This window comes from Triturus cristatus, chromosome 6 (assembly GCF_964204655.1).
Source record: "Triturus cristatus chromosome 6, aTriCri1.1, whole genome shotgun sequence".
NCBI lineage: Eukaryota > Metazoa > Chordata > Amphibia > Caudata > Salamandridae > Triturus > Triturus cristatus.
This window is the reverse complement of record NC_140589.1, coordinates 638,650,958-638,669,315: the sequence shown is the minus strand read 5'-3', so window position 1 is coordinate 638,669,315 and position 18,358 is coordinate 638,650,958. Positions and strand designations below refer to the sequence as shown.

The 18,358-nt window shown below is 43.5% G+C and overlaps 1 protein-coding gene across 1 annotated transcript in view; it reads left to right on the top strand.

Annotated features, from left to right (window-relative positions):
* Positions 1-18,358, top strand: part of UFL1 (UFM1 specific ligase 1) — a 332,333-nt gene that overhangs the window by 90,744 nt on the left and 223,231 nt on the right. Inside the window, exon 5 of the mRNA XM_085611135.1 lies at positions 4,835-4,949. Within this exon, the coding sequence (XP_085467261.1) occupies positions 4,835-4,949 (115 nt within the window). The remainder of the gene's footprint in view (positions 1-4,834; positions 4,950-18,358) is intronic.

Here is an 18,358-nt window from a genome sequence, read left to right as displayed (position 1 = left end):
TGTTCTTTCATGTTTAGTTGGGTTTACATCAAACCACAAGAAGGGCGAGTGAGAGGGATAAGGGTTCACCCATACCAGCTCCCAAAATTGCATGCAAAATCACCACAAAGCAAGTGAAACATGTTAGAAAAGAAATTGTGTAAAGTGAAAAGAGTATCCTTATTTGGCTTAGAATCCTCACCCACATCAAGCATTTAGTATACTACTATATGTTGGTGAAGGTTCTTTGAACAAAATAAGGCTGCTTTTTCCTGTTAGCTATGTTACACAAACAATTTATTTTCTAATCTGGTTTACTTTGCCCGTAGTTTGATTTCAAATGGCTCCATTGCTGTTCCGAAGAGGAGCGTGGAAGGGTCGTCCATGCCTCGTTCCTCTGTGTATGGTACTGAGATTGCTCTCCCAGTCCCCGTAATTGATGTGGAGTTGGCATACAGCAGTGCAGTCCAGCTTCAAAACTCATTCCCTTTTCGTATATCTTTCGTCTCTATATGTAGATTCTTTCAATTTTGTGTATCAAAAGCTGTTTTGTTATCTTGCGTGTCTCACTGGGGTAGGACCTACAGGCCCAGTAATGGCGAGTTCTCCTGTTGTGTACTTAACTCACCCTTGGCCTACATCATGTTAGTGTTTAGCTCTGTGTAGTGTTTGTGGTAATGTATGTGTGCCTGGCTGTGGTACAGTACATGTGGGCTTGTGGATTCTATGTTGGAAACCCAGCACCTCGGAAGAGCAAATAGAGGTGGAAGAACCATCCCATACAGGTTTGTGGATTGCATGCATTCCTGAGAGCTGGGAAAAAAATAAAAAACACACGCTTGCTCACTCACTCACTCACTCACTCACTCACTCACTCACTGGTCTATTATTTACAGTTGTGGGGAAGTTCAATGTTCTTGAACAAAACACATTGGAAGTTGTCTTGGCTGCTTTTATGGAAAAAAATTTAAATGCAACAATGAATAATTTGAAAATATAAGTAATTAAGGATTGACCATTTCTTGGGTGCATAATTTCGTCTATGAGCTTCATTTGTCATATTTTCATGTGCCAGACTTTTACCACATCATTCATATGTCGACCGGGTTAAAGAGCATTAGTAAGTATATAACTACCACCATATTTTGTGCCATACCCGATGAGAACAGGCCATGACTAGGCTCCACCACATCCGCAGTCACATAACTCATGCATCACAATAGGTGTAGTTATAACCACACATTTCAGATGTCGCTTGCGCCAGGAACCTCATATACGCCCCCCTCTCTTTTCCCTCCCCGGGTGCACAAATGCTCTCATACTTAGTATGTAGATAAAATTCGAGAAAGGGTAATAAATATTTATCACCTACTTTATTTCTTATTTCCCAGAAAAAAAGTGGGACATGAGCTGACTCTTACCTCACCTGAGGTCCAACAGCTCCTGCGTCTCAACAGCCATAATTGTGACCTTGTGCCTTATAACAAAGTAGATCAACGCTTTTGATTATCCGATCACAGTAATCCTTGAACAATTTATCTGATCACAGTAATCCTTGAACGATATATATATGGTCAGCCTGTATCTCACTTCTTCAAACATACATGTGTTCATATTATTAATCCCAAAACCAGAAGTGCGTTAAAAGCATACAGCATTCTGTGCTGAATTAATTCAAGAGTCAAATGGAATAACCCTGCATGATAAAAAATTTAGGGGGAGAAGATTCCATTCCTATTAACCCACCTTCTCTCCATGACACAATTGATGTCTTATCTACTTCTCCTTCATCTAGGGGATGATTTCAGAATGTGTGCCCTTTTACAGAATTGCTTCCAGTGTTCCTGGGTTATTCTGAATAGATAGAGGGGATATTGTAATTTGCTATGATAGGCTCAACAGTCTCCATTGTAATTTCTGTTCCTGTAACACTGTTTATATAATATATATATAATCTACTGGCGGTCGCCAGTAGATAGTTATAGTTAGGACCGAGTTTCCATAGGAAATCTCAAAATTCTATTTTGAATAACTTTGGCGCCGGTTGACGAATCTTCACGAAATTTTCAAAACAAATGGGGCGCTCCGTTCAGCTCCTACCCTGAAGGTCTAGGGGTGATTCGTCAAGCGGGGGCCGAGTAAAAGGGGGGGCCCCAAAACGCGTTTTCCCCATGCATTTTTCCATAGGACCTTTAGTCGAAGGTACAGCCCGAACGGCTGAACAGAATTACGTGAAATTTGGCAGAGAGGTAGCCATAAGGTCAAGGAAGTGCCTTTTGAAGGTCTCGTGTAAATCTGTTAAGTATTTCCTGAGAAAGTAGCATTTAAAACCATATCAATATCTATACGCGCACACCGTGCGCGCACTGTGCGCGCACCCTGCCGTGCGCGAGCGCAATTCTGATTGGTTGTTAGATGTCAGTAAACATTCGAATCGGTCGAAATCAGGAAGTGTCGGCCGCCATTTTGTCTCTCGCAGTCTGAGGCAGTGAAAACCAAAGGTGGAGAACGTGAAAAGGGGGCAGGGTAGGGAGTTCCTGACCCCCTAGCCTTTGTCAGGGGGTCACTAAAGGACCCCCAAAGGTGAAAAAAACTTTTTTTTTTTTTTTTTTTAAAAGAGCGGGGTGCGCGCACCGTGCGCGCACGGCACGAGCAACGCATCGTGGGCGCTCGGTGCGCGAAGCGCACCGAGTGCCCAAAGCACGCGCACGGTGCGCGCATGGTGAAAAACCTGAAAAAAAATATATTAATAAATAACTTAGCATTTAAAAAAACGTACAAATTCACTTAAAAAACCATAGGTTTCACACACGTTATAGTTAGGAATTAGCATTTAAAAAACCTTGCAAATTCACTTAAACCATAGGTTTCACACATGTTATAGTTAGCTGGACATTTCCCTCGTAAAAAACCAATGAAATTCCCCCGTTATTGTTAGTGCAGGCAACTATAACTCACGCGACCGCAATCCTCTGCTGATGACGTCAGATATTACATCACTGATTACATATGTGTCTTTCTGAAAAATAAATATTTGTAATATATGTATAGCTAAAGATTAATGGAAGAAGACATGGGTAAATAAGTGTCTAAATACAGTGATGTAATATCTGACGTCATCAGCAGAGGATTGCGGTCGCGTGAGTTATAGTTGCCTGCACTAACTATAGCGGGGGAATTTCATTGTTTTTTTACGAGGGAAATGTCCAGCTAACTATAACATGTGTGAAACCTATGGTTTTTTAAGTGAATTTGCAAGGTTTTTTTAAATGCTAATTCCTAACTATAACGTGTGTGAAACCTATGGTTTTTTAAGTGAATATATATATATATATATATATTTGTATGCATACACCCCAGACATTGTAGCAAGAAATGAAAAAATATAATTTGAGTAATGTTGCATTATGGTCTTCAGGTTGATGTGATTATAAATTTCAGTGACTTTGCCTGTGGTTGACATCTTTAAAAAGAATGTTTATTATGAACTCAGCTTTGTCTTATGCTGGGGGATTCTTATGCTGGGGGATTTACTTTATGAGGGTAAAATGGCCTCCTTTGCATTTCTAAAACATAAATATGCTTTGGCTTCAAGTGATTTTATTAAGTACTTGCAGTTACGTAGTTATATAGATCGCCTTGTTATTAATTCCCCTAACGCATTAAGTAAGAACTCTCTTATGGAGTTAATCTTAAGGAGGGCCCGTCTGAGTGTTCTTTATCAAACCCTTTTAAAAGGACTCCCTGATGATCTTTCTTCTCAGACGGTTAAACTGGAAGATAAATTTGGAAAGGCAGATATAGATATCATTCATGCGCTGGACCTGTCTAACTCTGTATTAATTTCTGGTAGTTTACGTTCACAAAGTTATATGGCTATGTTTGATTTATATTTTACCCCAGCCAAGATTTCTAAATGGGGAGGAGGTGGCCTTCAGGGGTGTCCTAGATGCGGTTTGGCGGCAGCCAACGATGTTCATATGTTTTTTTCATGTGTTAAATTGCATAATTTTCTTCACGATATTCAAGCGTTTATTAATAATTCACTTGACATTCAGACAGAACTCTTCCCCCGAATTAGTAATTATGGGGTGTGTGACAGATCCAAGCTTGGATAGATCATTTTTTGAATCTGCTTTCCTATGTATTGCAATGTCTTTAGTTCGTTTATGTATAACTTCCGAATGGATCAACCACTCACCCCTGTCTTTTTTGAATTGGAGGGCGAGAATTCTTGCCCTTTATAATTTGCAATCAGCAGTATTCTCAAAAAGCGGGAGAAGGAGGCGGGATAAGGGGTTAAGGATCTGGGCCCCTTTTTCGGCTTGGTATAACAAGTAATATTGTTTGGGCCTGCTGTCATATTTTGTTGAGACTACTTGTATTTGTGCTTTTTGATTGCAAATTCCTATTTTGTATTGATAACCAAGATTGACTAAGTTATGTGTTTTTCTTCTTGCTTTTTGTTATGTCAAGCGGAAATAAAAAATAAAAAAAATTTAAAAAATGAACTCCGCTTTGTGCTGCTATGAAACCTTTGTTATAGGGAGGCAACATTTTCCTTACACAAGAATGAGCCCAACCACCCTCTGGTTTCTCACTGTGCAGTATGGATGCTTTATAGGCCATACATGGTGGTGTTCATCAGTAGATTGTTGTAAACCCCTGCGGTTCCTCTCCCCCTCACCCACAAGGGTAGCAATTAATAAAATGTGAGATGATGTTGCTGAGCAGAAGATTGAAATGTAAACAAATAACATGCTTGAGAGTGCCATCTTATCCAGAGCTGCTGTTTTAGGATAGGCAAGGGTATGTAAAATTCATTGTACTAATTCTATTTTTTATTTCTTGTTAGTAACTACCTGGATCAGATAGCAGAAGAAGTGAATGATAAACTTCAGGAAACTGGACAAGTGACCATATCGGAACTCTGCAAAGTATACGACCTTCCAGGAGACTTCTTGACGGAGGTGATGTTTTCTGTTATTTTATCAATGAATAGTTTCATTTGTGTTCCTTTTTAAAGCTTTTAAGAGGAAAGGAATCTGCTTTAGCATTAAAGCCAACAGACACACATGATGTAACTTACAGTTCCCTGGCCCACTTCCATCGTACCCCCAGACCTCTACTCCTCCCAGATACCTTTATGCAGGTTAGAGGGGCCTGAGCTTGTCTGTGAAATCTAATTAGACTCTACTTCTTGTGTATTTTTTGCTATAATTGTTTCTCGATGTGTCTGCCCATTTTTGTAAGTCATCATCTGTCCCTTCTGCTCTTGTGTCTAGTAACTGTGCACTGGGGGATGGCACTGTCCCTAAAAGGTGAAGCCCCCTTTAGAGGCCTATCTAAGGCAAGAGTGTTCTAAAATCCAGGCTTAATAATGGTCAAAAGAGTCCATGTAAAATTCCATTGCAGCGTGTAAAACAGAAACATCTGTCCATCATTAAGGGAAAAATGCAGCCTTATAGGCTTACATTTTTAAGCTATGAAGAAAAAGAATTCTGTGCCTTTAAGAATCTTGGAGCTTCTACTTCCCATGACGCACCTCATTGGCAGTTGACTCCCTTAGTAAGTTCTTTTTTCTGGCTCTTACCTAGAACACGTGGAGGTTTGCACACATGTGGTTTTCAGAATTTTATTGTTGAAAACATATTTTTAATGTTCTACCTAGTAAATCTTTTTTTCTGAAAACCTTCTTTTTTTTGTGGCATTATGCCTTCACTTTTCATGAAGTGTCCTCCCTGTGACAGGAGAAAGGCAGCTTCGGACTTGCACAAAGACTGTGTAATGTGCTTACCATCATCCCCTTCAACCAGGAAATGACAAAAATCTTGCAAAAGGACAGAGAAGGGATCAGGCTCATACAAAATCTTGAAGACATGATGACAAAGGAAGAAAGAAGGAACTTGAGGGCTGAGAAATCATCCAGCTAGTGTCCCCTCTTCCCCCCCCCCCCCCAGGATGCCTACATCACAAAAGACCTCCCAAGAGGTAGATAAGAGGAGGAAAGAGGATCAGTAACACCATCATCAGCGCCATTACAGCCTTCACTGCAGTGTTCTGTTGAATATATCGACGTCAAAAGCCTCATCACCAATGTTCACCTTCAAGGGAAGCTTCATCATCAATGAGGCACCATTGCAGGTTAGTGACACTGTCAACCTTGAGGCCAACGGACCATGGATTGGCAGCAAATCCTTCACCATTAAAGTGGATGTAGAAGAGGCCCAGATATATATCAACACGATCATTAAAGTAAACAAAAGTACTGGTCATCATTGAGACTATCTCCATCCAAGTTGAACCATTCAATGATTTTCTCTGCATCTCCCACACCATCCATCATTCAATCCATTTGTCAATATATTCACCATGACTTGACTCGCCTTCACTGATGTCCAAGTCAAATCCAATGTGTTAAGAATTTTAGTTTACTCTTACTTCTAAAATGAGACTTGGACTTTCTGAAAAGGACACACCATGACTACTGGGTGTCCCACGTTATTTTTTTCCTTAGAGGGTCCACTACAAACTCTTTTGGTCCCTCTCTAACTTAACTCACACTACACCATTGCCAGGGATGCCACCACTGATGCCAAAACCAAAAATGGTGTCAACACCGACATCTGTGTCAGCTGTTGTTAGCAAACCTTTACCTCCTGTGACTCCTGCATCACCACCAACTTCACTATCTCAGAGCCCTTGTACCTACTCCAGAGAAAACGTCATCATCAAGTCAAGTTCAACATCTAGTGACAGATATCACTCTTTTAGTACCCTGATTTTTCCTGCTGCTTCCCCTGTGAAACTCTTACCAGTGGATGACATTACAATTTTCCATAGTGTTTTGGTGTGAGCGGCAAATATTGGAAGTGCCTCAAACATTGGTCACTGTTATTATTGAGACTCTTCAACTAATGGCATCACCACAACCTTTGGTTCGAGGCATGTGGGCTGCTGAATTCATACCTGTGCATAGATCGCCGCCTAGTGTTGGGTCCGGATGATTGCACATTGTTGTCCTGGAAGAGTCTTCGAAGTATCACGAGATAGGTGGCTCCTCCCCTGGACTACAGTGTGCATGGGCATCCTCTCCATCCTCAGATTGTTTTTTTCCGCCATTGGGTTCGGATGTGCTTATCTTAGCTCAAGTTAGGAACACTTTATTTAAGGCCAAAAGCCTTTAGATATTGTCTGTATTGTTTGCGTTCGGTATCGATAAATTATTATACTTGTTTCTCGGACTTATCCACCCTTCTCGGCCCAAGTTTCGGTCCGACCATCGATCAACGTTAGAAGATGGAATCGAGGACTCCCTTCAAAAGATGTCCTCTATGTCACGCAAAATATCCACACGTTGATGTCCACCCGGTGTGTAATAAATGTTGATCACCGGATCATGATGAGTCCAGGTGTATGGCCTGCGCCCGGTTCCGGTCGAAAAAGACCCTTCGGAATAGACGGGCGGCTAGATTGGAGGCCAAACAATCGCGCCTAACCCGGTTAACATATTCAGCTCCGAGGATGAAGAAGTCGAGAGCGTCGAAGAGATAGAATCGGGCCATGCTTCCGAGCAGGAATCCCAATATAACGACGATGATGAGGAGATCTTCGAGGACGAAGACGTCGTCGACGAGGTAGGAGACGACGATGATGCCCTTGGAGCCGAGGGAGATAGCTCCGGCGAGGAGCTAGGCCAATCTGTCGATGCGGAGGCCGAGGGACATAGTCTTGATAAGGCTCAGGTCGAGGGATCGCCTGCGGGCCTTACCCAAGATCGGTCGGATCGTTCTACAGCCCCGCCTGAAGGCCCGGCTCCGGACATTTCAAAAGAGCCAGAAATATCGAAAAAGACTGGAGTCGATTCCGTGAAATCGAAACCAAAACCAGCACCGGTCAAATCGAAACCGAAAGTGCAACTGGTTCAGGTCGGATCGAAGGCATCGAAACCTTCCAATCCGTCGACCCAGAAGAAGGACGTCGGAGCCGACCAAAGAAAGAAGGACTTCGGTACCGAGAAACCAAAAAAGGACTTCGGCACCGAGAAACAGAAGAAGGCCTTCGGTCCCGAGAAGACGCAGAGGCCTATAGCACCGAAAGTTGGGGCACCAACAACCAAGGTCAAGGTGGTCGATCCGACTACATCAACACCGAAGAGTGCTGAGACTGCCAAAATACCGGATCAACAAGGCGTCGATCCAAAACTTCGGATCGAAGACTGGAAAGAAACCGGAGACCGCGTCGAGGCCTGTCTCCAAAGAGCCTGTCGGTTCCAAAGCACCGTCCGCATTCACGTTGCAACAGGTGTCGGAGTCCCTAAAGCGCATCATGGAACGGGCCACTCTCGAACCGAAAACGGAGCCCGAACCGCACACGGTCGCCAAGGCTCACTCGGCGCCGGCACCGATCAAGTTTGGATTGCCAACACCGGGGGCACCAAAGATGTTCGAACTTAGGAAGAGTATCGCACAACCAAGAACAGTGTCCACGGAAAGAAGCGATGTCGAAGACTCACAGGACCAGTTTATCGACGCCGACACGGGTAGGCTGTTATTCCGCAAGCGGAGAATTGATCCACAAAAGGCTTTGGACTCATACAAAATACCACTAAAAAGGAAAATGGCGGCAGCTTCGACATCAGTGCTTGTTGAACCTTACCACACATATGATCAGGAACCACCATCCTTTTCTCCCACACATTCGGAGGCGGATGCAGGAGAGGGCTATACTGAGGATACCACTTATCCTGTGGATACTGACCCTAATGAACACCAGCAAGACCAGGATCAAGCATGGGGAGACCCTAATGACCCAGGAGACCCACAAAATGTTCCTGACACTCCTCTTTATAATATAAAACCATCTCCCACTGAAGATACTGCTGCTTTTAACGCCCTCATTGAAAGAGCGGCTGCCAATCACGGAGTGGAACTTCATTCTGACTCTGTGGAGGAGGATTTCTTGGTGGACACGTTCTCCACATCAGAAAGAACGGTCAAGACTCTACCAATGTTAAAAGTGGTTATTAAAGATGCTAAGGACATCTTTAAGGAGACAACCAGAGCACGGGTATTGAACCCCAGAATTGAGAAAAAATACAAACCAGCCCCAGGAGACCCAATGTACATTAAGGGTCAATTGCCTTTGGACTCCATGGTAGTTTCTAATGCTCGCAAGAGAGATAACTCACAAACTACCGGTGATGCTCCTCCTCCGGACAAGGAGTCCAAAGTGCTAGAAACATCCGGAAAAAGGATAGCAGCACAAGCCGCAAACATCTGGCGCATTGCCAACACTCAGGCACTCCTGGCCCGATACGACAGGTCACACTACGATACCCTAGAAACACTGCTAGAACACCTACCAGATGACTACAAAGATGGAGCGGAGCTCCTCATCAGAGAGGGACAACTCATTACAAATGCGTCCATCAAGTGCGCACTAGATGCAGCTGACACTGCAGCAAGGGCAATCAACACTAGTGTGATGTTGAGGAGGCACGCATGGCTGAGAATATCAGGTTTCAAACCTGAGATTCAAAATAATATCTTGAATCAACCAGTCAACCCAGACTTTTTATTTGGCCCCGAGGTTGACACTACACTAGAAAAGATTAAAAAGGACACTGAAACTGCGAAATCTATGGGGGCTCTACAGTCGCAGCAGTTTCGGAGTGGCTCCTTTCGTCGCCCCGGAAATAGAGGAGCAGCTAAAGGTCAGGGGTCCCAGCAGCAGTACACTAAAGGAAATACCCAGAGTACCTATAATAAGAATAATAGGGGTGGATATCGTGGATCCAGCACCAAAGGCAGAGGACGAGGACACAACAACACCAGGTCCTCCGCCAATAACAAACAGTGATGTCTTGTCACTGCCCCCCGACCACATAACACCGGTCGGGGGGAGACTCCAACAGTTCCTTCCAGTCTGGAGATCCATCACCACAGACAGGTGGGTCAAAGAAATTGTCCAGTACGGTTATTGTCTGGAATTAACATCCAATTAACCCAACATACCACCAAGACACCGTCCTATGTCCGCAGAGCACTTGGCATTATTGCAGCAGGAAGTACTAAGTATGCTTCAGAAAGGAGCCATAGAGCTCGTGCCTGTAGAACAACGGGGGTCAGGGGTGTACTCTCTGTACTTCTTGATCCCAAAAAAGGACGGGTCTCTAAGACCTATACTGGACCTGAGACCTCTCAACCAATACATTCTGTCAGAGCATTTTCATATGCTCACCCTCCAGCAGGTTCTGCCGTTACTCAGTCAGGGAGACTTCCTTGCAACACTAGATTTGAAGGATGCGTATTTACACATACCCATACACCCATCACACAAAAAATATCTCAGGTTCACTATTCAGGATCAGCATTATCAGTTCAAAGTCCTTCCTTTCGGAGTAACAACAGCGCCCAGAGTCTTTACCAAGTGCCTAGCGACAGTGGCTGCACACTTAAGGAGACAGCACATTCACGTCTTTCCTTACCTGGACGACTGGCTTGTTCAGGCAAAGTCAGCCCAGCAGTGTGCCAACCACATATCCCACACCATTCACCTTCTTCACAATGTGGGATTCTCACTAAATTATCCAAAATCACATCTTCAACCCGCCCACGTACGGCAGTACCTGGGCGCAACCATAGACACTCTGGCAGCCAAAGCTCAGCCAAATTTAGTGAGAATCAACAGCATGCAACTGCTGATAAAGAAGTTCAGACCTCAACACTCCCTCCCAGCGCGAGTGTTCATGCAGTTGATAGGCATGATGGCCTCCTGCATCTTCATAGTCCCGCACGTGAGACTACATATGCGCCCGCTTCAGGAGTGCTTGGCACGTCAATGGAATCAGACTCGAGGACAGTTGAAAGACCTAGTGTTGGTGAGCGGTCGGGCATACAACTCTCTGCATTGGTGGAATCCACAAAACCTTTGCAAGGGCCGACAGTTCCAAGAGCCTGTTCCACAAATAATACTGACGGCGGACGCGTCTCTCCAGGGATGGGGAGCTCATGTACTCAATTACACAGTGCAGGGACTATGGATGACACAGCAAAAGAAGATGCACATCAACCTTCTGGAACTGATGGCAATCTTCCTGGCAATGAAGGCATTCAAAGTACACTTATGCAACAAAGTCGTGTTGATCCGGACGGACAACATGACTGCCATGTACTACATACAGAAGCAGGGAGGAACACACTCTCCACAGTTGTCTCATCTGGCTCAAAGCATGTGGAGGTGGGCCATTCAGAGGAACATGTTCCTCATGGCACAACACCTCCCGGGCAAGGACAACCACATGGCGGATCTGCTCAGCAGACACAGCCACCAAATGCACGAGTGGGAGCTACATCCATCAGTACTCCAACCGTACTTCCAGCAGTGGGGTCATCCAGAGATAGACCTATTCGCCACAAGGGAAAACGCAAAATGCCAAAGCTTTGCCGCCAGGTTCCCGCATCCACAGTCGCAGGGCAATGCGATATGGATGAACTGGTCAGGCAGATTTGCGTACGCTTTTCCCCCAGCGCCATTAATACCGCTAGTGGCACGCAAACTAAGGCAACACTCGATGACACTCATCCTAGTTGCTCCAATGTGGGCACGCCAGCCATGGTACACCGCGTTGCTAGAACTTTCCGTGGTGCCGCATCAAAGACTGCGGCTCACACCCGCACTTTTAACACAGAACCATGGCGAAATTCAGCACCCAGATCCGCAACAGCTGAACCTGGCGATCTGGCTCCTGAAGTCTTAGAGTTTGGCTACCTGAACCTGCCTCCAGAATGTATGAATATCAAAGAGGCCAGGAGACCCACGACCAGAGCTTGCTATGCGGCTAAATGGAAAAGATTTGTCATTTACTGTAAAAACAATGACATTAATCCGCTGGATGCATCCATTCAGAACATCATCTGTTACCTGTTACATTTATACCGATGCAATCTGGCATACAACTCTATCCGTATACATCTAACCGCAATAGCAGCCTATCTTCAGAACAGGCAGCACCTCTCTTTATTCAGAGTGCCTGCCATCAAAGCCTTCTTAGAGGGACTCAAAAGAGTGATTCCTCCAACACACCCACCGGCACCGGTGTGGAACCTGAATGTGGTCCTCACCAGATTGATGGGTCCACCTTTTGAACCTCTACATTCCTGTGAGATTCAATTCCTCACCTGGAAAGTAGCTTTCTTAGTGGCAATCACTTCGTTAAGAAGAGTTAGTGAACTCCAGGCACTAACCATTCAAGAGCCATTCATACAGGTGCACGCAAACAGGGTCGTACTTCGTACCAACCCCAAATTCATGCCTAAAGTAATATCGCAGTTCCACATGAATCAGACTATTGAACTGCCTGTTTTCTTTCCGAATCCAGAAAATGTTGCAGAGAGAATGCTCCATCCACTAGATGTAAAGAGGGCCCTCAAGTACTATATAGACAGAACAAAGGATTTTAGGAAAACAAAACAACTGTTCGTTGCCTTTTCTCCACAACACAAGGGCAACGCCATTTCCAAAGCAGGGATAGCCAGATGGATCGTTAAATGTATTCAAATTTGCTATCAGAAAGCTAAACGCACATTAACGATTCCTCCAAGAGCCCACTCAACACGAAAGTTAGGGGCGTCCATGGCTTTCCTAGGGAACATTCCTTTAGAGGAAATATGTAGAGCAGCCACGTGGTCCACTATACATACATTTACTAAACACTACTGTGTAGATGTACATTGAAAACAGCAGGCAGCTGTAGGACAGGCTGTTCTCAAGACCCTTTTTCAGACTGCTGCAGCTGGCACGGGCAGCCGCCGCTAATGGAGGGACTGCTATATAATCTATGCACAGATATGAATTCAGCAGCCCACATGCCTCGAACCGAATATGCTACTTACCAGTATGCATCTGTTCTTGGCATGTAGGGCTGCTGACATTCATATCGCCCACCCTCCTCCCCGGCGCCTGTGGCGGCTGCAGCACTCAGAATTACTGTATAGCATGGTCATCACTTACTATATCTACTCCATCACTGCCACAATGGCGAAAAACAATCTGAGGATGGAGAGGATGCCCATGCGCACTGTAGTCCAGGGGAGGAGCCACCTATCTCGTGATACTTCGAAGACTCTTCCAGGACAACAATGTGCAATCATCCGGACCCAACACTAGGCGGCGATCTATGCACAGATATGAATGTCAGCAGCCCTACATGCCAAGAACAGATGCATACTGGTAAGTAGCATATTCGTTACCTTTGGTGCCGGGGCTTCTAAGGATAGCTGAAGGTAAGTACTTGACACTGGCTACTGTTAAAGCTGTCATTCCAAGACTACAAAAGAAATAAAATCATCACAACTGGATCATGTATTCTTAAAGTGTGACCCTAAGCCAGTCTCTGTGATTGTGACTTTGGTTGGTCATTAAGTGTCATGAACAAGAGACTACTGCTTCACCCTAAAATGAAAGCAAAAGAATAGGTATACCTAGGAGAAAAATGTGTAACTCTACAGTAGTTGCATTAAAGACTGCAAGTGCCACAGGCCCTGCTGGCGAATATCACAGAGAAATCTGGGAAGGAATGAAATCTTTCATAGATGACCTACAGAAGCATAGACAACAATACTTGGAACAGCTGGTCAATGAAGACTGCTTGCTGGCAAACCAGGTTATAAGTGCCGCAGTGGATGGACCACTACAGGCTATTTCCATGATGCCTTGCTCCGCAGGTCATCTTGGTTGCGATGAATCTCTCTTAAACCAGATACTTAACAATAGATTTTGAACCTACCTTTCCCTGGTGCTAAAATAGTTGTTCAACACAAAGAGGAAGAAATATGTTGAATGAAGGAGACCATCAAGGCTGTAGGAGAGCTAAAAAGGAAATGTTTTTTCAAACTCTAATATGAAACCAAGGATACCAGATATCTGAGTTAGGGTTCAATCCCCTCGCTTCCTGTACCAAATGTAGCAAGAGCCTTACCGAAGAAAATCTTCAGAGCAGCAGTCAACATCTCAGAGACTGTCTAATTCTGGAGAAAGACCATCCTTCAGGAATAGAAATCGACAACCTTGTACCTCCACTTTCCCTCTATTTGCCACTCTGGGGTGGGGGGGGGAAGGCTTGCATGGGAGAGAGGGGAGCGGTCACTTGGCAGAATGGAACCTCATTATATTGGACAAGTGGGTGCTATACACAGTGAGTAAAAACACTCCTCACAGCTAAAGGCCAGGCTCCCAAAATCCACATCGAAACTTGAAGTACCAACTTTAAGAAAGGAAATGTCAATCTTGTTAAAATGCAATAGAACTAATACCATCTCGACAAAAAGGTCAGGTAATATACTCAAGTTATTTCCTGGTTCACGACAATGCGCCAAAACGAGAATACAGACTAATACTGGACTTTCGTTTTCTCCACAAATGCGTAAAAAGAGAAAAATTCGTAATGCTGGTGCTTCTTCAAATATTTCTTCAGTGAGAAAAGAAAGATTGGATGTGCACAATAGATGCATACTTCAAAATTCCAATAGCAAAACACCACAGAAATTCTTTGAGGTTTGTAGTAGCCAATTTGCATTTCGTGTATTTCTTCCTACCATTTGGATTGAAATCAGCCCCATGCACATTCTCAAATTGCATGACAGTAGTGTACATTTTCCCCCTTTTGTAGACGGTTGGCTCCTCCAAGCTCTCAATCGCTCCAAACGAAAACAAATTATTCAGGAGACTGTCACCCTCCTAGACACACAAGGTCTTCAGCTACAACTGCAAACATCAGTTGTGTCTCCCCCAAATGAAAGCACATCCTAACCAGTGGCCACAATAAATACCATCAAAGGAAAAATGTTTCCTTCAGAGGAAAGACTGTTATCTGTCAAGAATATGTTGCTAAACAATGATAAACCCACTGCTAATCCAATGTCATCACTACTATGCTCCATAGCTTCTTGTATGCCCATTGTCCCAAACGTATGGTTGCATATGAGGCCATTGCAGCAATGCCTTGAAGATCCAAAGTTAGAAAACAGGACTACTGGGATGTCAGGGCACATATGACCGTACCAGGAAGACCATCTCCAGTGTGGTGGTGCAGAGTTTGGAATTTTTGCATTTATTCCCCATTACAACAAGAGTGATGGATCTATGACTGTTGTCACAAATGCATTTCTGTTGTTAAAGATGCATAACTAGTAGGACGGGGAGTACATGTAGAGGCTAGATGCATCACTAGTAGGACGGGGAGCACATCTAAAGGCTTTGACTTTCAAGGACCAATGAACAGAGAAACGAAAGTCATTTCACATCAACTATCTAGAATTATGAACTGTCCATCTAGCACTCAAAGCTTTTCTGCCATTGCTGCAATTAGACTTCCTGATTCAGACAGACCACACCACTACGACGCACCGCCTGAAAAAACAGGGAGCCACAGAATCAAAGACTAGCCTCTTTCTCGTGAGGCAAACAATCTGGCACTGGACATAAGCAAAGGGTCTGACGCTGTAGGCAATGCACATTCTGGGAACAAAAAATACGCTAGCCGATTTTACGAAAACAACTCTGAATGTGTTTTAGATGATGCAAGACATCTCACAGTGGGGAACCCCTTATTTGAATTTGTTTATGACCGCTCAAAACAGTGGTGAGAATTCACATGCAGGGTTTCAGCGCATAATTCACTGGGCAATGCCTTTTAATAGACTTATCTAAGAGATTTCTCTATATGCCTTTCCACAGGTCCCACTCCTCTTAATAGTACTATTGGAGGCCACGCAGTACTCACTCGAAGATGATTCTGATCTCCTGATGCTGTGGTGGCAACCAGGCCTCCTTCGGATGTCAATCAGACCTCACATTAGACTCCTACACAAACAGAATCTAAACCACCAGATTTTAAAAGCAAATTCCACTTCTCAGTATACCATCATTGAATCTGGGAGCATGGCTTCTGAAATCAGACAGTACAGCCACCTAAATCTCCCACCTACTTGCATGGATATTCTTTTGGAAGCAAAACACCCTTCAACAAAATGTTTATGCAGTGAAGTGGAAGAGGTTCTGCATATGGAACAGTAATAATGGCCATAAACCAATTTCATGTCAGGAGAATGCCCTTGCCCCTTACCTCTCACACCTTGCTCGATCGAAATTACAGTTTTGCTCCATAAATGTGCATCTTGCTATGAGAACAGCTTATAAGAAAACCCTCAGACCAGATTTCTTTTTTCGAGATCCCTATGATCCCAATTTTTCGAAGGTCTCAGAAAAGTGTTACCTTGGGTTAGGAAACCATCACCACCATGGGAACTCAAATTAGTCTAGTCCAGATTTATTAGTCCTCCTTTTGAACCAATAAACAAGGATACACTGCATCCTTTGTCATGTGAAAATGTTTTTTTGCTAGCAATTACATTTTCTAGAAGAGTAAGTTCACATGCTATTAGCTGTGGAACCATACACAATATTTCATGCACATGGGGTAGTCCTGGGAACACACCCGTCCTTCCTACCCAAAGTAAATTCTCAATGTCACATAAATCAATCGGTATCGTTACCTGTATATTTTCACAATCCATCCACTCCAGCAGAAAGATCTCTACATTCTTTGATGCTAGAAATGTATGCCTTTTTTATCTAGATAAGACAAGGACATTTAGCAAATCTATCCAGCTGTTTGCAGACACATTCAACAAGGGTTAGCCACATTTCAGCAATCCATTTCCAGATGAATTGTGGTTTGCATTTTATTACACTACCAGTTAGCACAAAAAAGTCTTCCAGGCAGACCAAAAGCTCATTCAGTTAGAGGGAAAGCAGTAACAACATCATAGTTTTAGAAATATTTCCTTAACCGACATCTACAAGAATACCACTTGAAAATCAGCGCATATATTCACAAAGCACTGCTGCTTAGAGACTGAGACACAGGCTGATGCTAAAGGAGATCTAGCCACCCAGAACATTTTGTTTGGCTAACAATGAGCTATTAGATCTCGTAATCGTGTTACCTATGAAATTTGTTTCCTATACTCAATAGCTGCATGATGCAACGGAGAGTAGCTTGCTACCCTATTCTGATGTTTGTCTACCAATGAAGATCCTATGATGCAGAAGAAATGGTTACTTATTTTATTTCTGGTTCTGCATCATAGGTATCTTCATTGAAATCTAAAGCGGCCCACCAGCCTCCCTGGATGGGTTGTCTTGGGCATTTGAAATGAAATTACTGTATGTCTTGTTTTCTTATTTCTAGAATTTTCTCACTGTGAAAAAGGATTGACTTGGCGAAGCAACTGCCAGTGAGATTGCTTCATTGGTTTTAAAAGTTCCTGGTTTCATACTCCTATCTTAGAAAATGAAATCGTTAATGCTATTAACCTGTTACCCAAAGATAAAACACCCGGACCGGATGGTTTCACTGTTCGATTTTTTTTCTTCACTTTAAAAAACTTTTAATCCCTCATTTATTCTCACTGATCAATCATTTTCTTATCAAAGGTGAGTCAAGGGGATCCTTCACTCAGGCAATGTTATGTTAGATCCCTAAAAAGGATAAAGATCCCTCCCTTTGCAAAAACTATAGGCCCATCTCCCTTATTAACACAGACTAAAATCTTTACTAAAATACTTGCTCTCTGCATCAATAAAATCATCCCTGACCTCATCAATATTTCCCAATCTGGGTTTGTCGAAGGTAGGTCAATTACTGACAACTCGAGAACTCCCCTCAACATCATTCACCTTGGTTCCAACATGGCTTCACCGGTGGCTGCCATCACATTGGATGCTGAGAAGGCATTTGATGGGGTTAGTTGGGATTTTGTTTGGTGCGTTGAGATGGCATGGTTTCAGTCCCCCCATTATTAAATATATTCAATTGTTATATTCTGCTCCCTCTACCTCCATTTGGGTAAACGGCTGCCCATCTAAATATTTTCCACTCCTTAGAGGCACTAGGCAAGGCTGTCCCCTTTTACCACTTCTTTTAATTCTTGCTTTAGAACCCTTTTTAGAAAAAAATCAGACTTTCTCCACTCTACACAAGTTTCCAATTTCAAAACATTGATCTTAAATTTACTGCTTATGCGGATGATATTTTACTTTATATTTCAAATCCGTCCACTTCTCTGCCTACTCTCTTTTCTATACTACAAAAATACTCTGGTTTCTGGTTACAGACTGAATATCAATAATTCTGAAGTTTTACCTTTAAACAAATATTGTCTTTCTCATATGTTTCACGGTTCTGGTTTTGAATGGAATCCCAGGACTATCACATGTTTAGGCATTTCTTATGCCAACACTATTAGAGAAACTAACTTTCTGTCCTTATTGAGAGCTGGTCCCCTCTTTTCTTATCTTGGTGGGGGAGATTGGC